At 39.1% G+C, this 19,538-nt stretch overlaps 1 protein-coding gene across 4 annotated transcripts; it reads right to left on the bottom strand.

Annotated features, from left to right (window-relative positions):
* Positions 1–14: 14 nt before the first annotated feature.
* On the bottom strand, positions 15–18,904 carry LOC135582113 (uncharacterized). Of its 4 annotated transcripts, XR_010514910.1 has the most exons (13): positions 18,723–18,904; positions 18,494–18,588; positions 17,395–17,500; positions 16,515–16,613; positions 16,324–16,389; positions 15,678–15,794; positions 3,756–3,830; positions 3,124–3,226; positions 2,109–2,156; positions 864–985; positions 637–781; positions 422–472; positions 15–334 (listed from the first exon to the last, which is right to left on the bottom strand). XR_010514910.1 is itself a non-coding variant. In XM_065191043.1 (12 exons), the coding sequence occupies exons 1-11, from the start codon at positions 18,783–18,785 to the stop codon at positions 680–682; spliced, it is 996 nt and encodes a 331-aa protein (XP_065047115.1). In that variant the 5' UTR covers positions 18,786–18,904; the 3' UTR covers positions 15–472; positions 637–679. The 4 variants fall into 4 exon arrangements, 1 of the variants encoding a protein (XP_065047115.1); XR_010514911.1 differs by lacking the exon at positions 15,678–15,794 and having other exon boundaries at positions 18,723–18,903; XR_010514912.1 differs by lacking the exon at positions 17,395–17,500 and having other exon boundaries at positions 18,723–18,882.
* Positions 18,905–19,538: the final 634 nt, after the last annotated feature.

Below are 19,538 nucleotides of genomic sequence, written 5' to 3'. Positions count from 1 at the left end.
GTCGACAAAAGACAAAGCAGGAATACCGTCAGTTGGGCGGTAGTAACATTACGCTTCACCCCCTGGTAGCAACTACCAGTCAGCAATCATCATACAAAGGGGGAATCTATGGAGAACCATGACAAAATACAGGTTTGTACTTCATATCTGCATTAGTATTCTTACAAGAGAAATGTGTCAAAAAGAAAATGAATGCGCACCACTGTGGTCATCTCGTAGGCTATACGACCTCTTGGGTCATCGTTTCTTCATTGCTCTTAAGACTTTTTTACCACCCGGTTTAAAGAGTTCTATATTCTGCAGAACCCGAATCTCGCCTCATCGCTAGAAGAAGCTATAGTGGTCAAATAATAAAGATGATTTCTTTGAGTGGGCACAGAAAATAGGACTTGATAACAGCAGAAGATTTCAAGTTTCTCACCTTTTTTTCAAACTTGAATTTCCTTTGACTTGCTAAAGATCAAACTTGCGGCTATAGCACCATCATAAACACAAAAAGGTTGCAGGTCAGAATGGATGCTGTAGCCACTTTTAATGGGTCATAGAAGCAATATATAATGAAACTCTGAAACCATCACATGGATATAATATTTTTCTGCTAGGCTACTGAAGGAATTGACAAATGATCTTTCTTACCACACGTATAGGTAGCTGATTTGTCAGATGGCTAGGATAGAATTCATGGATGTGGCCCTCCAAGTGCTTGGACAATTTCCTCTGCTCTTGATTGTATGCCTCTAAGATACTCAACAAGAACACGCTGTTGGTAAGAACCCCCCTCCTACAGGTAAAGAAAAAGAGAGGAAATGATGCAAACACTCAAAAAAGTGTCAGTGATCAAATGCAAAAGATCCAGATCTTACTGTACGTATTAAGACCCGCTCAATACGTTTCTTTATAACAGCATAAAAATCTTCAGGTGCAACTTCTCCTTTTCCAATATTAAGTCCTTCGATCAATAGCCTATTCCAATGGTCCTCTGGAGCTGCATTTAGATACAATTACACAATAATAGGACATGTACCAATTTACTATAAGTTGGTTTGTCTGAAGTTGCTGCAAATTTCATATAAAAGATGATACAAAGAGTGCTGGAACTCTTTTGGCATTCTCTCTACAGAGACCAGGGGATGCAAATTTCATATGCCCATTACACAATAATTTAGATGGGGATTCACCCTTCAGTTACTTCTATTGGCATAGAGACCAGGGACCAGTGACTTCCATGGTACCAATGTGATCACTTAAGAACATGAGCTACTCCTACTGGCCAGCTCTCTACAGGTTTTCCATATTTTCCACCAAATGACTTTTAGATTCCCATATCAGCATACTGGTACACAGGGGTCTTAATGGTAGTGATTCTTGGGAGTCATAAGCACAGCATTACAAGACAAATCATAACACATTAAGATTTGTTTAGTATTTCAAAGTCTCAGAGGATTGCACATGATCTTGGTAAAAATTGAACACATGATATCAGGAACCCTGAGAACTTTGCCATTTGTGTGCATATATTTTTGTCGCTACAGACTGCTTGGTGCTTCATTTTCTGCTTGTGTGCATATACTTGTCGCTACAGACTGATATCAGGAACCCTGAGAACCCTGATATCTTGGTAAAAATCATTTCTAGTTACAGTTGCATCCTACAGTGATAATAACTGCTGGACTTCTGGCTCACTGTATAATGTCAAAATACCTCTAATGCATCCAGCATGCTCATTTATTTGAAATGATTTCATGTGAACTACAAATGATCTTTCAGATACAAAGTTTTTCCTCAATGCCATTATACTAACATGCTTTTATTTGGTGCACGATCAATTGGTTTCGTATATGTGATGCTCCTTAAACTAAAGCCTCATTGACAGTCTTTTGACTAGGTGGAGCTTTCAAGCACTCACTAAAACAGACAGTATAACATCTACTCTCCCACAAGGTTATAAGTTCAACTCAATGGGTACATATTTATGTTTGTACACGTGCACATACAAACATAAGTAAACAGTGGCAGAAAGATACAATATATATGCCAACTATGGTTTTATCGACAACAAGGGCATATCAACATTTATTGTGTAGGACAGTATGCCAAATATAAGGTACCTTCTATGACAGTTTCAAGAAACTTTTCTCCTGCCAAAACTTTGCCCCCTGTAGAAAACATACAATTTGAGAACCTCACATAATTATTGCATCTTAAAATAATCCAGAATTTAATACAAGCACAAGACATTAATCGAAATAGCATATATGCTGATACAAAATTTTCTACACTCTGGCAAGAAAGATATTGCAAATTCCTAAAGATCGAATATGTCAGCAATAATAATATAAGTCTCCTACTTATCAGACCTGTCTTTGTGAGCATCACAGACATTATGATGGAACAGTTAAAAATAATTAGTACTCCAAGCATAGTTTTCATCAAGCTGGTAAAGAAATCATCCTATGATGAAGAAAAACTGGTACATCTCTATGTTATAATAAAATTTTATCATATCAAAGAGATTCAACAGATAAAAGGATAAATATTGCTCATGTGAACAACGTCAAAAGCTTCTGGCACATCAAACTCATGATCAATCGTCTCCAAAGAGAAGACAGTAATATGCTTCAAAAAAGGAGAATGATAGCATGACAAGAATTGATTCCAATTCATGCTCTTTTTTTCACAACTTTTCCTGGGTGTACATACATACAGACAGAAATCCTTTCCAATTTCAAGTATAAATCTTACTCATCCTAATGAATCAACTAAATCCCAAGATTAGTACTAAATATTGAAATAAGAAAGTTAGAATAAAAATAAAGTTAGGCACTTGAGCCTTTTGAGTTATGACAAAGCATAACTGCATAAGGACCATGAGAAAAGAATTTAGCTCCTGTTTATGCACAACCAGCCTAATGAAAGCTGAAGTAATTTGAGGCATAAGGCTTCCTATACAAAATACCTAACATAACTTTACCTGGCATGCCTCTCCCTATTTAATTATTCTCAAGAAGCTAGTAACCAAAGCTAATGCACACAATACTTGTACCTCAAAGAGAATCATCTAGAAATGGGAGCAAGAAACAGATACTACCCTCAACAATACTGCAAAATAATGAAGCCTGTTACCTTTGTATACATAGCTACGTTTTCTAAGTACTTTGGAAGCATATATTTGCAAAACCTTTTGCAGCATAGCCTCAAGCCCTGGCTTATCTCCATCTTCTTTTGCCTGCAAGCACAAAATCCATACCTCTCATTGTAGAAAGCATAGCATATGCATGCAAGACTCAAGAAATTAGAGTCAAATTAAAAAACACTTGAATTTGGGATTTGGATCAAGTGCAATCATATCCATTAGTTCATAATTAAAATCAGCCTAACATGGGCTGGCACCAATCATGACCCAACGCTGGCTGCCTGCACTGTGGTGATGAGGCCAGCACTAGCCATGAGCATGTGTTGGAACTAAGTCCATACTTATCTTGTATAAAGCTGCATGGAACTTGACAGTTATGAGCAGTGCATGAAGTCCCCATGAGCAGGATATCGCACAGCAGGCACATGATGTGACTGGCCCATGCCAGTAATATGTGTGTAACATGGCAAGACAATTTTTAATATTAATTTTTATTTTACTGATTCAATAAAAGCATAAATCTTGGATTTATTTAGACAAAAAATCAACAATTAAAACATATTGATGTATACCAGTAACCAAAGGATAACATCAATAGACAGAATTCACCAAAAATACTAACCTGACGTAATTGGGCATTAACCTCTGAGAGAAATCCTTCATCCAGTTGTCCTTCTTGTTCTCTCTTCTCTAGTTCCTGATAAATATTTACAAGGAAACCTTCAACAATTGCATTATTTCATGACAAGAGTAACATTCTTAATAACAATGCTTTTTTTTTGGTTCGTCATTTTCTATCAGTGAATGGAAATTTAGAATCTTAGATAATATTACAGAAAATAATTGGCTTAGGAAATCAATATGAATAGTAGCTTAGCAATTATGCATTAACATATTAACCTATTACTAAACAATATATAGAATGGTCACTGGCAGTACCTAACAAATTGCACCATATTAACCATGGATGATCAGACCAATTAACAAATTTCACCACAAGTTCACCTGGGAATTTATTCATGCTCGTCTTAACTTACAATATCACGTCTTGCAAATCAGACACAACAATACAATTTACCTACCAAATGTTGTTCAATAAAAAAAATAAGATAATATCATAAGACTAACACTGGTCGAAATCAATAATCAATATATTTTTATGATTTCCGTAACTCCTTATGCATTTTGATAATTCTCACTGATACATAGTGAACATTGTTGAATTCTTCATCCCACAATCCATATTATTTTATTGTTCATTCATCCTGGTACCTAAGTCACCATTAGTCATCTTGCCAAAGATGTGAGAATATAGAAAATGTTTATGTAACAATCTTAACTGAAATTATCAAAGTAAGATTTGAAGAGAACACCAGAATAGTGAAAGTGAGCAGAAAAAAGTAGTAGGATAATGACAATAGTAACAATTTGAATCATGATGAACATATAAAACATGAAAATTTACTCGAGACTACCTATACAAGATGGCTGCAACTAAAACTAGTCCAAGAACCCACTTAAGCCTATAGGCCTAGCATAGCAACTATTAATGTCATGATAATCCAATATACGTGCAACTCATTGGCAACAGTGCTGATATTGTTGGGCTTTGGATGGCAAAATAATCCAAAGTTCCCTTGGAAGTTTCCAAACACTGCCAATGTCGGTCCTAAGCCAAGATGAAAAAGATGGAGGGTTGCGTTAGGTCGTTGACAACCAATGTAAAACTATGTCAGATATCATGAACATGGACATTAACCAATTTTAGTATTTCAGTATATCTCAATGGTGGCATAAGATCCATGTAGCCGACCCCAGTAGTTGTTAGGATCAAGAGCACTAAGAGGGGGGGGGTGAATTAGTGCAGCGGAAATTTTATAATAATTTAAAAACAAAAAGCTGCGTTCGTTCAAAAACGATTATGATGCAAAAGCAAATTCTCAGTTTGTATCTAAGTGCAGTTTGCGTCTTAAGCGCAGATTGCGTCTAAGCGCAGTTTTGCGTCTAAGCGCAGATTGCGTCTAAGCACAGATTGCGTCTAAGCGCAGTTTTACGTCTAAACGTAGTTTTACGTCTAAACGCAGATTTACGTCTAAACGCAGTTTTACGTTTAAACGCAGTTTTACGTCTGAACGTAGTTTTACGTCTAAACGCAGATTTACGTCTAAACGCAGTTTTACATTTAAACGCAGTTTTACGTCTAAACGCAGATTTGCGTCTAAACTTTGAAACTCGTTTGTATATTCGCAGAAGGCAGTATGCAGTTGAAATCAAGACGTAAACGTAAACTGAAATCTGATGATTGAGCGAAGAAAGCCGATTTACGTCCGAATGCAGTTTTACGTCTAAATGTTAAAACTCGTTCGTAAAATCGTAGAGGACAGATTGCAGTTATTAATAGGATTAAAATGCAAGCGTAAACTGCAAGGAAGCTCGTTCGTAAAAGCGCAGAAAACAGTTCTGCAGAATCAAACGTAAACGTAAACTGTAATGTACGAAAATGCGAGTTTACGTCTGAATCCAGATTTGGAAGAACAGCACTTAGAACTTGTTCGTGAAAGCGCAGAGAGCAGTAGTGATGAGGGAGGTTTGCAGTAATGATAAAGTGCTCGAAATTAAACGCAAACCAGAGATTTATAGTGGTTCGGTCAGCCTTGACCTACTCCACTTTTGGCTTCCTCCACCGATGAGGTTGCCGACGTCAACTAGCTGCCTTCCTTCAATGGGCGAAGGCCAAACTTCCCTCTTACAGTTTCTCTCCTTTTGACAGGCTTAGGAGACAACCTTTACAGACCTTTCTCTCCTCACTTTACAGTTGAACACTTGAAGAACAGAAGGAGGAGACTCAAGGATTTACAACACTTTTGAGCTCTTTAGAATCACAGAAAAGATCACAATTTCGGTATGGGTCTGTGCCTTTTCAGTGCTGAATGGGTGGGGTATTTATAGGCCCCAACCCAGTTCAAAATTCGAGCTCAAAACGATCAAATCGATCTAATCCCAGAATTTCTGGGATCAGGCGGTTGCACCTCTCGACTGGAGAGGTGGCACCGCCTGGCAGAGCTCGAAGACTGAGCTCTGCCGATTGCTTCTTCTCTGCCAGAGCTCGAAGACTGAGCTCGATGGTTGCATCACCTGGCAGAGCTCGAAGACTGAGCTTGGTGGTTGCATCACCTGGCAGAGCTCGAAATCTGAGCTCGGTGGTTGCATCACTTGGCAGAGCTCCAAACTGAGCTCAAGCTGATGCACCATTCTGCCATAGCTCGAAGACTGAGCTTGGTGAATTCATCACCTTGCAAAGCTCGAGACTGAGCTCAGGCTGATGCACCACTCTGCCAAAGCTCGAAGACTGAGCTTGGTGGTTGCATCGCCTGGCAGAGCTCGGAACTTGAGCTCTGGCGGTACAACCTCTTGGCTGGAGCGGTTGCACCTCCCAGCCGTGCAGCCCTGGCGGTTGCACCTCCTGGCTGGGGCGGTTGCACCTCCCAGCCCCTCAGCCCAGGCGGTTGCACCTCCTGGCTGGGGCGGTTGCACCTCTCAACCCCTCAGCCCAGGCGGTTGCACCTCCTGGCTGGGGCGGTTGCACCTCCTGGTGCAATCAGGGTCCGAATGGTTCACTCCATTCGACCCACTTGAATCTTTTCAGGGGCCCAATTGCCCCAAGATTAAGCTAATGGGTTCACCTCCCATTTTCCTGCTTAATCATCGTGCTAACTACGATTATCTCTAAGACAACTTCTGCAGCTTGCTCCGATGCGTCAATCGCTTCTTCCGGCGAGTTTCCGGCCAACTTCCGTCGATCATCCGACAACCCTCGGTGATCCTTCTGCGGACATCCGGCATACTCCTGGACTTTGCGACGATCCACTTGGCGAGTTCCGACGAGCTTCGCTTGGCAAGATTCTGGACTTCTCGGATCTGTTCTCTCTGAACCTCCGACGACCGTCCGAACTTCCGTCGAACTCCCGAACTCCCAACGTGATCATGATCTTGACTCCGGGGCAACTCCTGCTGCTTGTCTTAATCTCATCGTAGTTAATCCTGCACACTTATCTCAACACATAGATTAGATAACAAATGACAATTGACTTCATCATCAAAATCCGAGATTCAACAATCTCCCCCTTTTTGATGATGACAATCAATTGATAAAGGAGTTATCCTTAACTCCCCCTATCTATATGCCATAGTTGAGATAAGTCAACCTTGAATTCAAGACCCAAGAATTCAAGTGACGCAATGATAAGTTAGATCAGTTAAACTTATCAATGCTCCCATCATGATGCCTATCATGATGTATCTCTTCAAGAATTATGTCAAGACATGACATACATCAACAAGTTTGTATGATAGTGTTTGTAACCAATCATCATGCAATCATATAAAGCTACGAAGGACTTTTTACATGATGCTTACATTTGAGATTCTCTAGTAAGTTTGCATTTTCTTCACAATATCAAATTAAGATATGATGCAAACTATAGTACATGTTCACATATCTCTTGGTGATGCAAGGATGGCATAACATTGTTTATAGCATCACTGAAGTATTTGCAACTATGACATAGATATGATTATGGCAGTTCAGCTATGACATAGTGTATATCAATTCATATTTTTCTCCACATATCTCATGGTGATGCAAGGATGGCATAACATTGTTTATAGCATCACTCAAGTATTTGCAACTATGACATAGATATAATTATGGCAGTTCAGCTATGACATAGTGTTTATCAATTCATATTTTTCTCCCCCTTTGTCATCAACAAAAAGCATGATAGCATTATCAAGCAAATAAAGGAAGTCATGACACATATATCACTTTATTGTTTTTGCTTGACGGAGGAAAGTCATTTTCCAAGGAGTTTTCATAAGAGAGTACGGGAACATCCCATTTTTAGCATACAACCTGAAAAATGAACTTTTTACATGCATTTGGTAAAAAATATTTGCAACATGTTGTTTGATCAAGCGTTGTCAAGGCATGTAATAGTAATAACATCCGAAAGACTAGTTTAAGTATTTGGACACATCAATATACCTAGTTCTCTTCTTATGTAAACAAATTGTTCTTCACATAGGGGTTTTGTGAAGATATCAGCCAGTTGATGTTTGGTATCAATAAACTCTATGGTCACGTCATGATTAGTGACATGATCACGTATAAAGTGATGTCTAATATCAATGTGTTTTGTTCTTGAGTGTTGTATAGGATTTTTAGTTAAGCATATTGCACTCGTGTTATCACATTTAATGGGAATATCTTTAAGAATCACTTTGTAATCTTCTAAAGTGTTTTTCATCCATACAACTTGTGCACAGCATGCACTTGCTGCAATGTATTCAGCTTCGGTTGTTGATAGGGCAACCGAGTTTTGTTTCTTAGATGACCAGGATACAAGGGCATGTCCTAAAAATTGACATGATCCTGATGTGCTTTTTCTGTCTAGTTTACAGCCAGCGAAGTCCGCATCAGCATAGGCTGTTAATTCAAAATTTTCTGTTTTTGGGTACCATAATCCTAGATTGGTAGTTCCATTAAGATATCTGAGTATTCTTTTGACAGCTTTGAGATGAGATATCTTAGGGTCTGATTGAAATCTAGCACAAAGTCCTACACTGAACATAATGTCTGGTCTGGTGGCAGTGAGGTAAAGTAAACTTCCTATCATACCCCTATAGGTTTTTTGATCGAAGCTTTCTCCATTCTCATTAATTTCTAACTTAGTGGAGGTGCTCATAGGAGTGTCAATGGCTTTTGAATTATTCATTTTAAACTTCTTTAGCAAACTTACAGCATATTTGGTTTGACTAATAAAGATGTCATTGCTTAGTTGTTTGATTTGTAGGCCTAAGAAGAATGTTAACTCTCCCATTAGACTCATTTCGAATTCATGACTCATAGTTTTCGAAAAGGATTCACAAAGAGATTCATTTGTAGAACCAAAGATAATGTCATCAACATAAATCTGAACAATGAGAAAATCATTTTCAAAATTCTTGATAAACAATGTAGTATCAACCTTGCCTTTTACGAAATTATTTTCAATGAGAAAAGAGCTAAGTCTCTCATACCAAGCCCTTGGGGCTTGCTTTAAACCATAGAGAGCTTTAGTTAATCTAAACACATGATTAGGGTAGCCATTATTTTCAAATCCAGGAGGTTGTTCAACATAAACTTCTTCGGAAATGAAACCATTTAGAAAAGCGCTTTTAACATCCATTTGAAATAATTTAAAATTATTGCAACTAGCATAGGCAAGGAGCATCCTTATGGCTTCCAATCGAGCCACAGGTGCGAAGGTTTCTTCGTAATCGATACCTTCTTCTTGGTTGAAACCTTTGGCCACTAATCTAGCCTTGTTTCTAACCACGATACCATTTTCATCTTGCTTGTTTCTAAAGACCCATTTAGTACCAATTACTAAATGGTCATTTGGCCTAGGAACAAGCGTCCACACCTCATTTCTCTCAAATTGATTTAATTCATCTTGCATTGCGAAAATCCATGAATCATCTTTCATGGCTTCATCAACACATTTGGGTTCAATTTGGGAGAGAAAAGCGGCGTTGGCACAAAAGTTTTTAAAAGAAGATCGTGTTTGAACCCCCTTTGATGTGTCTCCTAGGATTAGTTCCTTAGGATGAGCATCTATATACTTCCAATCCTTGGGTAAGGATGTTTTGGAAGTAGATGCAACCAAGTTGCTAGTTGGAGACGGGGTTTCGTTTAAATTTAAGGAATCAAAATTAATATCATCATCAAGATCATTTTTCTTAATTTCTGAAATTTCATTGAAAACAACATGGATGGATTCTTCAATAATTAAAGTTCTTTTATTGAAGATGCGAAAAGCTTTAGAAACCGAAGAATAACCAAGAAAAATTCCTTCATCAGATTTAGCATCGAATTTTCCTAAGTTATCCTTTTCATTCAAGATAAAACACTTACACCCAAAGACTTTAAAATATGAGACATTGGGTTTTTTGTTATTCCATAGCTCATAAGGAGTTTTGGTGAGTAAGGGTCTTACTAGGACTCTATTTAAAATATAACATGCAGTGTTTACAGCTTCGGCCCAAAAATATTTGGGTAGGCTATGTTCATTCAACATGGTTCTAGCCATTTCTTGCAAATTTCGATTTTTTCTTTCTACTACCCCATTTTGTTGAGGATTTCTTGGAGTAGAGAAGTTATGGTTGTATCCGTTGAGTTCACAGAATTCTTGGAAGTCATGGTTTTGAAATTCTCCACCGTGATCACTTCTAATTGACGAAATCATAGATTCCTTCTCATTTTGAACAAGTTTACAAAACTTGGTAAAATGTCTAAAGCATTCATTTTTTTGTTTTAAGAAGTAGGTCCATGTATATCTGCTGTAGTCATCAATAATGACAAAGGCGTATTTGCTACCTCCTAGACTCGATGTAGAGATTGGTCCGAACAAGTCCATATGGATCAATTGTAAGGGCCTAGAGGTGCTTATTTGATTCTTAGCTTTGAAGCTACCCCTAATTTGCTTACCTAATTGGCAAGCATCACATACATTATCTTTGATGAACTTGATATGAGGAATTCCTCTTACAAGTTTTCTAGATGATACTTGATTGATTAGTTTCATGCTAGCATGACCTAATCTTCTATGCCATAGCCAAGCATCCTCATTCATAACGGCAAAGCACATTTCATCACATAAGTCATTGATGTCAATAGTGTATACGTTGTTTTGTTTTAATGCAATCATAGATATATTTTTGTGTGGTTTTTCAATGATGCAGGCATTAGATTCAAATCTTATAATATATCCTTTATCACATAATTGACTAATGCTCAAGAGGTTATGTTTTAAACCATCAACTAGTAAAACATCTTCAATAGAGAGGTTGGATTTGTTACCAATGGTTCCTTTGCCAATGATTTTACCCTTGTTGTTGTCTCCGAAGGTGACATATCCTTCGTCTATGCTAGAGAGCTTAGAGAATTGAGATGGATCTCCGGTCATATGCCTTGAGCATCCACTATCAAGGTACCATTTCTTGCTCCTAGCTTGCAATTGTTTAGTTTTCTACAAGAAAGGATGACGTTTAGGTACCCATTTGCTTTTGGGTGCCTCATAAATAGATCTACATTTTCTATCATGTTGCATAGAGTTTATCATGGTTCCTTTAGGAACCCAAATTAATTTGTTTGGACTTATTTTCTTGAATGGACAACAATGTGTCTTGTGTCCAGATTTGCAACAAAAGTTGCACTTGGTTTGGCGTTGAACGTGTAAGGTGGGGCCTTTTACAAAGGTAGTTGGATTTCGGTGAGGACTCCTCACAAATCCAATCCCACTTCTTTTGGGAGCATGACCCTTGTTTGTAAGGATCATGTTTAATGACTTGCTACCAACCTCGAATTTCTTCAAGGTGTCCTTAAGCAGCAAGTTTTCTTTTTGTATAGTTTCTAAATCATGACATTTGATACATGAGTTTAAACTATCATGATGTTCGACTTTTAACTTATCAAACTCACAAGTAAGATTATCATGTAGCTTTTTTAGCAACTTGTATTTCTTATTTATAACTTTGCATTCATCAAATAAATCATGGAAGGCATTTAGTAATTCATCGAAAGATAAATCAGCATCTAATAAATCCGTTACCTCCCCTTCGATGGCCATAAAGGCGTAATGAGCAACTTGCTCGGTGTTGGATTCTTCTTCCTCGGATGCGCTCGAATCATCCCATGTTGCTTGGAGCGCCTTCTTCTTTGTTGTTCTTTTCTTGACTTGGGGACAATCACTTTTGTAATGTCCCGGCTTTTTACATTCATAGCAGATCACCTGGTCCTTCTTAGGTTCAAGTTTATTTTTCACATCATTTTTAAACTTGTTTCTTTTGAAGAATTTTTTAAACTTTCTTGTCAAAAGTGCCAAGTCATCGTCACAATCCTCATCACTTGAGTTTTCTCTCAAGTGGCATTCAGAAGTCTTAAGTGCCATATCCTTCCTGTTCTTTGGAAGGATGTCTTCCTGCTCTTCATGAGCTTTGCAGGTCATTTCGTAGGTCATTAATGACCCGATTAGTTCTTCAAGAGGGAAATTTTGCAGATCTTTTGCCTCTTGAATGGCGGTGACTTTAGGATCCCAACTCTTAGGAAGGGATCTTAGTATCTTATTAACAAGCTCAAAATCCGAAAAGCTCTTTCCGAGACCTTTTAAACCGTTGACGACATCCGTGAAACGGGTGAACATGTCGCCAATGGTTTCACTCGGTTTCATTCGAAAAAGTTCAAAAGAATGCAGCAACAGATTGATTTTTGACTCTTTCACTCTACTTGTGCCCTCGTGGGTCACTTCAAGTGTGTGCCAAATATCAAAAGCAGTTTCGCACGTTGAAACGCGATTAAACTCGTTTTTATCAAGAGCGCAAAATAAGGCATTCATAGCCTTTGCATTAAGAGCGAAAGTCTTCTTCTCCAAATCGTTCCAATCGATCATTGGAAGAGAAGGTTTTGAAAATCCATTTTCAACAAGGTTCCATAGTTCTAAATCCATAGAAATAAGAAAGATCCTCATTCGGGTCTTCCAGTAAGTGTAGTCCGTTCCACTGAACATGGGTGGACGTGTAATTGAATGCCCCTCTTGGTTTCCGGCGTATGCCATCTCTCTTGGGTTTTAATCCTTTAGAGAGTTAACCGAGCTCTGATACCAATTGTTAGGATCAAGAGCACTAAGAGGGGGGGGGTGAATTAGTGCAGCGGAAATTTTATAATAATTTAAAAACAAAAAGCTGCGTTCGTTCAAAAACGATTATGATGCAAAAGCAAATTCTCAGTTTGTATCTAAGTGCAGTTTGCGTCTTAAGCGCAGATTGCGTCTAAGCGCAGTTTTGCGTCTAAGCGCAGATTGCGTCTAAGCACAGATTGCGTCTAAGCGCAGTTTTACGTCTAAACGTAGTTTTACGTCTAAACGCAGATTTACGTCTAAACGCAGTTTTACGTTTAAACGCAGTTTTACGTCTGAACGTAGTTTTACGTCTAAACGCAGATTTACGTCTAAACGCAGTTTTACATTTAAACGCAGTTTTACGTCTAAACGCAGATTTGCGTCTAAACTTTGAAACTCGTTTGTATATTCGCAGAAGGCAGTATGCAGTTGAAATCAAGACGTAAACGTAAACTGAAATCTGATGATTGAGCGAAGAAAGCCGATTTACGTCCGAATGCAGTTTTACGTCTAAATGTTAAAACTCGTTCGTAAAATCGTAGAGGACAGATTGCAGTTATTAATAGGATTAAAATGCAAGCGTAAACTGCAAGGAAGCTCGTTCGTAAAAGCGCAGAAAACAGTTCTGCAGAATCAAACGTAAACGTAAACTGTAATGTACGAAAATGCGAGTTTACGTCTGAATCCAGATTTGGAAGAACAGCACTTAGAACTTGTTCGTGAAAGCGCAGAGAGCAGTAGTGATGAGGGAGGTTTGCAGTAATGATAAAGTGCTCGAAATTAAACGCAAACCAGAGATTTATAGTGGTTCGGTCAGCCTTGACCTACTCCACTTTTGGCTTCCTCCACCGATGAGGTTGCCGACGTCAACTAGCTGCCTTCCTTCAATGGGCGAAGGCCAAACTTCCCTCTTACAGTTTCTCTCCTTTTGACAGGCTTAGGAGACAACCTTTACAGACCTTTCTCTCCTCACTTTACAGTTGAACACTTGAAGAACAGAAGGAGGAGACTCAAGGATTTACAACACTTTTGAGCTCTTTAGAATCACAGAAAAGATCACAATTTCGGTATGGGTCTGTGCCTTTTCAGTGCTGAATGGGTGGGGTATTTATAGGCCCCAACCCAGTTCAAAATTCGAGCTCAAAACGATCAAATCGATCTAATCCCAGAATTTCTGGGATCAGGCGGTTGCACCTCTCGACTGGAGAGGTGGCACCGCCTGGCAGAGCTCGAAGACTGAGCTCTGCCGATTGCTTCTTCTCTGCCAGAGCTCGAAGACTGAGCTCGATGGTTGCATCACCTGGCAGAGCTCGAAGACTGAGCTTGGTGGTTGCATCACCTGGCAGAGCTCGAAATCTGAGCTCGGTGGTTGCATCACTTGGCAGAGCTCCAAACTGAGCTCAAGCTGATGCACCATTCTGCCATAGCTCGAAGACTGAGCTTGGTGAATTCATCACCTTGCAAAGCTCGAGACTGAGCTCAGGCTGATGCACCACTCTGCCAAAGCTCGAAGACTGAGCTTGGTGGTTGCATCGCCTGGCAGAGCTCGGAACTTGAGCTCTGGCGGTGCAACCTCTTGGCTGGAGCGGTTGCACCTCCCAGCCGTGCAGCCCTGGCGGTTGCACCTCCTGGCTGGGGCGGTTGCACCTCCCAGCCCCTCAGCCCAGGCGGTTGCACCTCCTGGCTGGGGCGGTTGCACCTCTCAACCCCTCAGCCCAGGCGGTTGCACCTCCTGGCTGGGGCGGTTGCACCTCCTGGTGCAATCAGGGTCCGAATGGTTCACTCCATTCGACCCACTTGAATCTTTTCAGGGGCCCAATTGCCCCAAGATTAAGCTAATGGGTTCACCTCCCATTTTCCTGCTTAATCATCGTGCTAACTACGATTATCTCTAAGACAACTTCTGCAGCTTGCTCCGATGCGTCAATCGCTTCTTCCGGCGAGTTTCCGGCCAACTTCCGTCGATCATCCGACAACCCTCGGTGATCCTTCTGCGGACATCCGGCATACTCCTGGACTTTGCGACGATCCACTTGGCGAGTTCCGACGAGCTTCGCTTGGCAAGATTCTGGACTTCTCGGATCTGTTCTCTCTGAACCTCCGACGACCGTCCGAACTTCCGTCGAACTCCCGAACTCCCAACGTGATCATGATCTTGACTCCGGGGCAACTCCTGCTGCTTGTCTTAATCTCATCGTAGTTAATCCTGCACACTTATCTCAACACATAGATTAGATAACAAATGACAATTGACTTCATCATCAAAATCCGAGATTCAACAGTAGTTGGGGCTCACGGCTTTATTGTTGTTGTTGTCCCCTGTAAGTTTCCAAATGCATTTATGAAAAAAGCATGAAAGCTAGTAGAAGTAATTTTTTAAAATTTTAAGCACAAAGTAAATGCGCAACATCAATCTCTCAAGATGATGAGAATGACAAGCTATGCTTCTCTGACTAAAAGGGGTAGATAAATTAAAAACTTATTGCAGTTCCTGGAGAAAGATTTAGTCAAAATATTAATTTCTCATGCAAGATACCCCAATTTTATATAAATTAGTCGTACAAAATCATATTATTACCAAAATGACCAAAGGAGCACAAGTATCAAATCCACATGCACAACTACACATAAGGAAAGACAATTTAATTTCTAGATATTTTCTTAGTGCACATATAACAAACAGTATTTGCAACAAATCAGGAAAATCTCCATGTATAGAAAATAATATATTACGCGAAGAAGCTAATAAGGGAACTTGAGAAAATGGGATAACATTTTGAGATTAAGAAAATCAAATATTTGTATAGTAGTTTTAAGTTTCAATTTACTTTCTCCATCAGAGTAAGAGCCTCAGGATTTCTCGGTGGCCACGATATCTCTTCAACATCATCCACTACAGGATTCAAAATTGCCTTAAGAACATCAGTTGCAGATTCTATCCTTTCCTGCAATGCAAAAAAGGTTCTGATATTGAATTTTCCCCTTGACGGAAATAGGGTTGGAGATTGTGATGTTTTCTTGATATAAGAACAATAAGGTCGAAAACTTCAAATAAATTGTTAGATACATTACTTGCTTGATACAAAGTGAACTACAATTCTAACATCACAAAGATATGATTTTTGCAAAAGTATTCATTGGTTGATGGTCAAATGCCTTGCCACTGAGTAGAGCACCCAGCTGGACTGTTAGCCTACTACAGTTAATGATAGACCTTCATTTGATCTCAACCACATTTTTGTATATTAGAGGAACATGTCAAGTTAAAGATTAAACTTAAACTGCTTTCAGTCACTCGGACATTTCAGTCATTGCTTGTAAATGTGCTTACAAGTGAACAAAGACTCAACTCCATAAGAAAAATATAACTTCATACTACTTCATAGTTTTTTTGTTTACTGTGGCTTGTCAACACAAGATACAAATAAACAAGCTGATAGAAAGCACTCTAATGTTTTTTCAGCAAACACTTACATTTGTTTTATGGACTAGGCGGTCGACTATGCTCATTACACATGCAGCTAATTCTTCATAATCCTTCTGTAAAAGCAATCAATGGTGAATTAAGCAGTTCTTAGCATATTAATTCCACAAAGCCACAGGAAACACATTTGATAAGATGCTAAATGTTGTTAGAAAAAAATTGACCAAGTAGAGAACCATGCTTTGTCATCATCTGATTTGCAAGTATCTGTTCTAGCAGCGAGGCGGATCCAAAAATCCTCGTTAAACGCGAGAACATTTTCAACAACAAGTTGATCAAGCTGTTTACACATTGGAAACATTGATTAGTAGACTAAATTCAATTAAATCAATGCAAGCACCTAGAGTATCATCATCAAGTGACACGTTGCTAGTCAAATTTTATCAACATAAAACACACATACACACACACACACAGGACACAAACAAAGAAGCAGCTTACTTGACAATATTTCCTTTAGAAAAATCACAGTTGCTAATCTAGTCAATCCGATAAGCTAATAAAAATGTACCAACATTCATTAGAAAAACTAATTGACACATTGTTTCCCTGGAGTAATTGTTCTAGAACATATGAAAGAGATAGAGCAAATTAAGGAACACTTACAACAAGGCCAGGTTCCAAGTCATATAAACAGCTTCTCTGTTTACATGGGTACAGCTACATGCATCGACTTTCCCTAGATTATATATTGACAAGAGCCTTGTACACTTGTTTATTAATTATAAAATGTCTGGCCTCTTATTTTTGCACTCTAAACAACTCAACAAGTGATATGGCTGAAATTAAATACACGAGAGGGCAATTCTTTGAAGTTTTTACCTTCAACAAGAAGAATACATGTAAAGCATGTACCAAAGTATGAACTCATCCGGCTGATCCAAGCAGAAAGATTTCATTATAACCTACTTATGATATTTTTTGAAAATTGGAGTTGTCGACTATCTAGTAGAATAGTTGCAATATCCCATAAAAACCAAGCTGGTTAAATTTTTTCAGACATCTATGTTCATCATCATAAGATGAAGTCTATATATGTTGCATCAACATAATTGACTTACTTCCCTAGCATTTGCAACTTTCAACATGTCAATAAGACGGTCTACTTCTACGGTCTTCTTAAAAGATTTTTCAGCATCTTGATTGACTGCACATATTGTTGTCCTCCTGTCCAATAAATTGAATTAATTCATATAAGTTAGTTAGAAATGCTGTGCATATACATACAAGAAAGTAATGACAGAATTTGAACATTTTAGCATCTGCTATGAAGTGAATCAGAACGAGGGTGGTCTCCATGAAACAATTCATCTTAAGTGATCCCACATTTAAGGGGCAAATAGCTTTTAGGACTTGGAGAAATTATCAAACCAATATATGAACAGAGTAAGGTTAAATAGGATCTGGTAGGCGACAGGGAGGAGGAGAGTCACTGAGATGCCTAGGTTTCTTGGGAGCCTGGGCACCTAGGCAAGCGCCCGAGCACCCAGTGATAACACTGAACCAATATGCTCATTCACATAACCAATTGATGCATAAAAATAACATTCACAAAGAAATATCCTATTAGTTATTCATAGAAAAGACATCAAGGAGAATGTCACAGGGAATTCAGTTTTAACATGGTCTATCATACCAATCTCTGAAAGATACATGCATTGCTAATCTTTGTTCCTGCTGTACCAGAGAACGATAGACATTGTGTTATGAAACTTACAAGCGGCAAATTTGTAAGATTAAATTTTCTCTTAACTTCATATGATCTGCTTCCTCCATCATAATCATTAAAACTACAGAATCAAGATTTCGATCCATTTCCTTCCTTTTTCACGAGCTTAAATAGAACACTTGTCTACCACTTTTGAGTTGAATTGTTAACTGTTAATAATTGCATGAATCATCTGAATCTATTCCTTTTTTTTTTTCGAAATTTATTTATATTAACGTTATCTAAGCATACGAGAATAGTAAATTCAGATCACTGCCAATTTTGACGTAAACATTAACCAAAATCCAACATAACCCCAAAGCATTACCATGGAAGGTACCAAGAAACAAATCAAGAATTGCAAATGCCAGATGACTTAGATCAAGAATTGCACAATAAAGAACGCAAGAGTCATGAATCGCAACATCGACATAGATTACAGTGAACCGAACCTGGTGCCGCAATTCTTTGGAAAGAAAAGAGAACATGCCATCCCGATACCGTCTTTCGGACCCCAAATACTTCCCCACCGCCGACAGCACAAGCTCTGAACCAAAGCACTACCATGCATGAGATTAAGCACGCTATCCCGGCAAGACTAACACTCCAATGCGATCCCTTAAAGTCGAATTCTAACCCTACACATTAAGAGGTACAAGAAGAGGGAAGAGCCGGCCGCACCTTGGGAAGAGAAGATGATCGGAGTGGAGTAGAGATCAGAGAAGCTGCTGCCACCGTCGCCATTCGCGAAGCAAATGGAAGCAACAAATGATTTGCCGATTTGATCGCTCGAACTCCCCCCTTCGCAGTCGCGCCTCAGGCGGGAGACTCGAACCTCACGAACAACAACCGGATAAGGAAACCAGCGATCTCCTAACGGCCTTTCCTCGGGCTTATAATTGGGCCTCAAGAGCAAGGCTTTCGGCCCACTAAAAGAATGGGCTAAATATCACCCGATTTCTTCAGCTTATAACTGGGCCTAAAGAGCGCTTTCAGGCCCATCAATATTATATATATATATATATATATAATTTATTTTATTTATTTATTTATTCCTTTAATTCAAGCTTAAAATTAGGAAAGGAAGAAGAGGAAAGGATGGAATGCCTGCTTCCATTGAAGCTGCTTTGATCGATGAACATGTAATTGCAGACTCCGAGCCATCAGACGCACGCATGCATGGAGCAGCTTATGTTTCTTCCTCCTTCGGACCAGTAAAACCAAGGACAATAAAAGTTGTCTGATCGACACAGCACAGCGGCAGGGAGGACGATTGCATGGCCCGCCATCACACGGCGTCCCCATCGATCGACGTCAAGAGCAAGCCTTGTGTCATCTGTTCGCCCACCATACAGACGTAGGTGTTGTCGCTTCACTTGGACCAAATTCTGCGGTGATGAACATTTTCTCTCCATCTTCCAGTTATTTGGTCTGTGATATCAGCATTAAATTACTGCATGATTCCTTTCCTAAAGAGACTCAGCTGTACAGGCAGAA

This window comes from Musa acuminata, chromosome BXJ1-7 (assembly GCF_036884655.1).
Source record: "Musa acuminata AAA Group cultivar baxijiao chromosome BXJ1-7, Cavendish_Baxijiao_AAA, whole genome shotgun sequence".
Lineage (NCBI taxonomy): Eukaryota > Viridiplantae > Streptophyta > Magnoliopsida > Zingiberales > Musaceae > Musa > Musa acuminata.
Note: the sequence above shows the minus strand (reverse complement) of the source record. Positions and strands in the feature narration are given on the sequence as shown.

What these genes read in the sequence shown, in the direction of transcription:
- LOC135582113 (XM_065191043.1), bottom strand. Translation starts at nt 18,785, where the DNA reads ATGGCGACGGTGGCAGCAGCTTCTCTGATCTCTACTCCACTCCGATCA. An exon ending in CCAAAGAATTGCGGCACCAG is followed by an intron (nt 17,501 to 18,493) that starts GTTCGGTTCACT and finishes TTTATTGGACAG; the next exon opens with GAGGACAACAATATGTGCAG. An exon ending in TTAATGCCCAATTACGTCAG is followed by an intron (nt 3,227 to 3,755) that starts GTTAGTATTTTT and finishes TTGTGCTTGCAG; the next exon opens with GCAAAAGAAGATGGAGATAA.